The sequence below is a fragment of the Teleopsis dalmanni genome, chromosome 2, assembly GCF_002237135.1.
Source record: "Teleopsis dalmanni isolate 2A chromosome 2, ASM223713v2, whole genome shotgun sequence".
NCBI lineage: Eukaryota > Metazoa > Arthropoda > Insecta > Diptera > Diopsidae > Teleopsis > Teleopsis dalmanni.
In genome coordinates this window covers 15,228,053-15,234,080 of record NC_051847.1, presented here as the reverse complement: position 1 = coordinate 15,234,080, position 6,028 = coordinate 15,228,053, and the positions used below count along the sequence as shown (strand labels likewise).

Below are 6,028 nucleotides of genomic sequence, written 5' to 3'. Positions count from 1 at the left end.
GGTTGGTTGCAGTGGCAGGCCATTATATAACTTCCATATACCTCTATCAGTGATTTTTCGCAGTTTTACTACCACTTCCCCGCAAGAGCCATAGTCTTCTCTACTATGGTAAAGACTTAATCCATCCCGACATTCACCGATGAACAATCTAATAAACTAACAAAGCACCTATATCTTCTAGACGCCAAAACCGGACATTCACAGAGAAAATGTATTATGGTTTCTTTTTCCTGCGGGTTTCCACAACTGAGAATTATGGGGGATGCGCAGTTTCTCTGCGTAGGTTCCTACACATCTTTGTATGGGATATACATATATATAGAATATACTTGTCAATATATTAAAGTAAGTTTTTAAATATGTATTTGCTTCTATTGCAAATATCAAATGTCTCTATTTCAACTGTTATTAGGTTTTTTCTTTAGAAAACATCGCAATTTGGTTTAATTTATTTCTTGTAAATATTGATTTTTCTGTTTAAGAAATAAAGTTAATGTGCATTGCATGACTGTAAGACTTTTCTCTTCCACAAATGTAGAAAATATTTAAGTCACTTCTAACGAATTCTTGAATTGTAATACAAAGTGCTTTGACTTTTTTATAAATATGTTAGGTCAGTAGCAAATTTTTCTATAACAATCCATTACACCATGAAAACAAAAACAACAATTTTTAGAAATGAAATTTTATTCTGAAACGTAACATTTTTAAATACAATGTTAAAGTTTTAATTAGCTATTCAAATATTTCAAAAAAATATTAAATTAATTAAATTAAAATCTATGAGATTTCTATACTAATCAGAGAATTACTTAGATTATTATTATTCATAATTTATTTTATTTCACTTATATTAATATTTTATTACTTATAGCTTATAAATAATTACTACTTATTAGTGGAAAAGTGGAACATCTTGAAAGAAGGAGAAATACCCTACCAAATACCCTATTTGTTCTTCTTTAGCTCTTAGCAAAAAAGTTTACTACTATATTAGGTTACACTTAACTGGAAGATATATCTTATATTGTGATTCTAATAAGACTACTACTTTGATAACTGAATTAGTATCGTAATCGGTTCAAGTTTTATCATAACTGCTTAAAATAAGTTTAACAGCTTCTAAATAAAAGAGTCGAAGACCAAACGTAACTATTTACATTCGTACCTACATATTTCGTTTAAATGTGTTTCAGATATTAACAGCTGAAACTTCTGGGATCACACAATAATTTACGTTCAAATAAACTAGTTATTTCGAGTAATTCTAAGTATTTATTTGTTAAGAAAACAGAAATAAACTAATTTTAAAGCGACCTACGCAAAATACTTCAATTAAATAATAATGATTATTTTGTGAACAAATATTTAAATATTTACACACAAATAAAAAAAATAGATAAAGAAATTTTTTTTTAAATTTAATTATAATGCATATATTTAGTACATATTATGTATTTGTTTGAAATATTTGTCTCGTCTTCTTAAAACTAAACCTTTTAAAGGTTTTCATAGTAAATGCGAAGTATGTAATAAATACAGGTAGTGAGTTCATAAGATAATATATGGTATAATGTATATAAGAAACAGTATTTGTTAAGTGTAATCACCCACACACACACACAACAAGCCAATTAGTCAACTTTCAGGGTCAAAGAGTATGGAATATGGATATTACCCTGCAAGACACCTTTCTCATTTTTCAAAATTTTATTTTTAAAAAACTTTGTCTGATATACAAAATAATAAAAACTAATAAATTTCCTCATGGAAAAAGTCATTAATGCAGACTTAAAAGCAATTTGAACAAAAACTTATCTACAAAACTTATTGAATGCGACGTTACTTATAAAAATTTAAAAGAAAAGTATTGTAGAAATCTGCCATGTCTTAAACTGTGTATTTAATACAGTACTCAACCGTCTTCCTCCTACTATTTCCAAGAACAAAAGAGACTATGAGTCGTTAACAGCAACTACAGTTCCGGTCTATGTGTTAGAACAATTAAAGCAAAAGAAAGTTATAAGAGTCCATATGTATGATTGCTAAAGTAATTACACCAGTGTTTAAATAAATTTCAAACCAGGGTTTCTCAGTAGACATTATGAAGAGGTTGAACTTCCCGACTGACATTGCATTGCGACAGTTTTTTGGAGTGATAATTGCGCATTGCTATTTGATCTCATCGAAAAGGTTACAAAATAACTGAAACGTAATGTACAATAGTGCTAAAAAAATTTAAAATCGTAAGTCTGCGAAAACTCCAGTTAAATCATCTATAGTTCCGTTGTGCTAACCCAAGGCTGTCACATAAAAGGCATATTAATGAAAAAATTATTATTGACAAATTTTTTTTATATTTTTTTTATAAGTAATAGAATAACAACAGTACCTCATGCTGTTCAATGAAAGCCATATGGAGTAACTTGGAAACTCCAGATATAATTCTGTTTAATAAAAGTTAGTTTAGAAAACTGGGTCTATTTTCTGACAATCGCTGAAGCAAGTAAAAGAGTATGAAAGAGGCTTTATTTGCATTTCAGGAAATCTGTGTAAGTCATGTTCTCTAATCTCATTTTTGACTTTAATCCCATTTTTAAAACGCTAATTTAAAATACGTGAAAAAAATAACTTATTCTACTAACTATAACCAATTATTTAAACCCTAGAAAATTACTGTTGTATATATATTTATTACTGTTGTATATAAAATATTATTAATAACAGGATTCCAAAATTCTAATGAAAATATATTTTGTATCACAAAACAAGACACATATTTTATGCGTCAGTTAACTGTGATGTATGTGTATCTTAGGTATATCTTTTTTTTCCATAACCGAATCTTTCACACATAGGTGAACGTAACTTAAAATAAAACAAAGTGCAGATATGCGTATTATGTAAATAATTTTATAAAACATATATGAATTAGTATTAATATATGTTTCCGAATAGACAGCACATTTATATACAATGAGTGGAAAATTATAAAGGATCTTTTGTATCTATCGAGCCCATTCAAAATTCGTCAAACAACTGTTCAAATAAATATCGAAGTTGAAATTTTTAATTCGACGTATTGACACTTAAAATTGGTTTGCAATTATAAATTCAAACTCAAACTGTTAGCAACTTTGAAGTGTATCGGTTCGCTTTAGTAATAGATTAAAAATGGTCGCAATTTCAATTAAAAGAGGAAAAGCTCTATCGGCATATTCTCAGCAATCATTTAAGCAGTTCCACTTTGCCATGCTGGTTTTAGTTATGTTTACCATCGCGTTAATTTATTCATTTTATGATCCGATGAAGCCAGCTATTTTGCAGTGCTACATAGATAAATTGAGTGGGTCAAAAATTCCAGAACACTTACAACGTTTAGATGATGTCCTATTAGCTGAACGACAACCAACGCCAGGACGTACAATATTCTTTTTAGAAACAAGTTGTCCCAATCCCAAAATGCAGACACAACCCATAGGTTTAACAGTCAGACAGGCTTGTGCAATTGAATCAGCTGCCTTGCATAACCCTAGTTATGATGTGTTTCTATTGTATGCTAGCCCACGCTATATGGACAAAAAAGCCGAGTATCCAATATTGGACGCTATACTTTCCTATCCTAATGTGCATATGCGTAATGCCGATTTATGGGCTTTTACGAAGGATTCTCCAGTGGAAAAGTGGTTTAATGGTGCTGAACTATTTAAATCAATGTAAGAATATAAAATATTTGACTTATTTTAGGTATATGTTTTTATATCATCTAATTCTATCGGTACAGTTAATTATAAATTAATCGACATCAATTAAGCGCATTTCAAATTTTATTGTAATAAATTGAACTTCAATTTAATTTAATACAATACATAAAAAAAATTCAAAATCAAAACAGATACGATATAATAATGTTAAGTAAACAAAATTATTATAAATTAATTAACAATATTAATGTAATTAATTTTTTTTCTAATTTCTAATTTACAGATATTTAACAGCTCACCTCTCCGATTTTTTTCGTCTTTTAACGTTATGGCATTTCGGTGGCACTTATCTTGATATGGACACTTTAACATTGAGAAGCATGGAATCGATGCCATTAAATTTCGTTGGACTGGAAACAAATATAAGCATTAATAACGCTGTCCTCAATGTTTCACCGATTGGCTATGGACATGAAATAGCCCATAAATGGTTATTAGAATTTCAAAGAAATTTCAGCGGAACTTTGTGGCCGCATAATGGTCCAGGTGTCATAACGAAAGTTATGAGAAGAGCTTGTTGCACTAGAAAGGTTTTGGAACTTGAAAATAATCCTGATTGCTGTAATGGTTTTCATGTCTATGATAAGAATGCTTTTTATGCCATTAATTGGATGGAATTGCAAAACTTTTTTGAAGAAAAATATTTGGATTCAATGTTAGAAAAAACAAATACATCATATCTCATACATTTGTGGAATATTGTTTCCAAATTCAAAACTTTAAAAACAGAATCGGAAGCACCATACACGGTGTTAGCACGAGTAAATTGTCCTAAAGCCTATGCCGCAGCTGGAGAATATTTTTAAACTGGCTCTAAAGAAATTAAATTAATTTAGTGGTGCGTAAATATAATATTTGTATTAGTTGCAAATATTTAAACAACAAAAACTAGTCGTAATATATTAATAAAAGTTTATCATATCGTAATGTTCTTAATTAATATTATCATATTTTATAGTTATATTTATTTAATGTAAATCAATGTTATTAACATATGTTATTACTATTTGTTTTTTTTTTAAGTTAAATTTAGCGACAAAATAAAATTTTTAACTCTTATCTTTAGTGTATAAAATATTTATTTCACATTTCTTTTATGCCACAACATTCTAATGTTTCCCACTATATCTGCCGATTGTCTTCACCCTATGTTTACTATCCATTTTCTTCGTCTGCTGCTTTATGGATTGCAATCGAAAGTTCTCCTTAAAATATCATGTACGTTTAGGGATCGGGTGATCAGTTCAGTGTATAAACAATCGACACTCCTATTAACTATTCTTTTATGCCACGATATTTATATATTTCTTACTATATTTGCCGGTGTTCGTCTTCACACTATCCCTACTATCCGCTTCCTTCATCTGCTACCTTATATGTAGATACGAATCGATAGTTCTCCTAACAATGTCATGTTGATTTACGGATCAGGTAATGAGTTTAGTGTATGAAAAAATGAAACTCCTATTAACTACTGCTTCACAACAATTACTTTGAGTAGTACCCAAAAATTTTTAATAAACCAGTTTAAATTCTTTGTAGCTACTGTAATATATTCCATTATATCAAAACTTCACATTTGAGTTAAATAGCGATTATATTTAGTATTCCATACTTTATTCTTAGCTCCATGGATCCACTGTGTTTTTTACTTATAGTTTTTTAGTTTTACGCTGAATATCTGTCTTTGACCCACCACTCGTTGCAATCACGCTGCGCAGGTTAAACGTTAAAATATAGGACCCTATTCTAATAGCACCTTCTGTAATACAAAAGAAAACTCAAATCTTTTAGTATACTACAGGTGTATGGAAAAATAATAATTAATGATAAATAAATAATTATATATTGCATCAAAAAAAAAAGAACACCATGAACTTATTTCAAAAATTGTGACCTCATAATAACTAAATTGCTTTAAAGTCATTTACGTCACGGTACAGACAAAAAATAAATATTTACCCTTAAATAATACAAATGAAAATTGGTTTAAACATTAATTTAAATCCGCTTTTATATATGTTATAATTTCCTATATACGTAAATTTGAATTTGCTCTAAAAATATACTAATATTTATATATGAAATGTTAATTTATTCTATTTTTAGTTCTTCTAGTATTTTTAGATTCAACTGCTTTCACCGAGAACATTAAAAATTACTTTTTGACAAATGAATAATTAAAAGATTCTAAAAAAAAGGTTTTGTAGGTAGCTTATTTTGAAAGTCTGAAAGTCTCCTATTCGGTAGGGATCAGTTTTTGT

The 6,028-nt window shown here is 28.7% G+C and overlaps 1 protein-coding gene across 1 annotated transcript; it reads left to right on the top strand.

Moving 5' to 3' along the window:
* The first annotated feature begins 2,968 nt into the window (after window positions 1–2,968).
* On the top strand, window positions 2,969–4,570 carry LOC119678646 (lactosylceramide 4-alpha-galactosyltransferase-like). The gene is made up of 2 exons (XM_038090604.1): window positions 2,969–3,716; window positions 3,988–4,570. Exons 1-2 carry the CDS (start codon window positions 3,175–3,177, stop codon window positions 4,568–4,570), a joined length of 1,125 nt encoding a protein of 374 aa, XP_037946532.1. The 5' UTR covers window positions 2,969–3,174.
* The last annotated feature ends 1,458 nt before the right edge of the window (window positions 4,571–6,028 follow it).

What these genes read in the sequence shown, in the direction of transcription:
- LOC119678646 (XM_038090604.1), top strand. Translation starts at nt 3,175, where the DNA reads ATGGTCGCAATTTCAATTAAAAGAGGAAAAGCTCTATCGGCATATTCT. An exon ending in GCTGAACTATTTAAATCAAT is followed by an intron (nt 3,717 to 3,987) that starts GTAAGAATATAA and finishes TCTAATTTACAG; the next exon opens with ATATTTAACAGCTCACCTCT.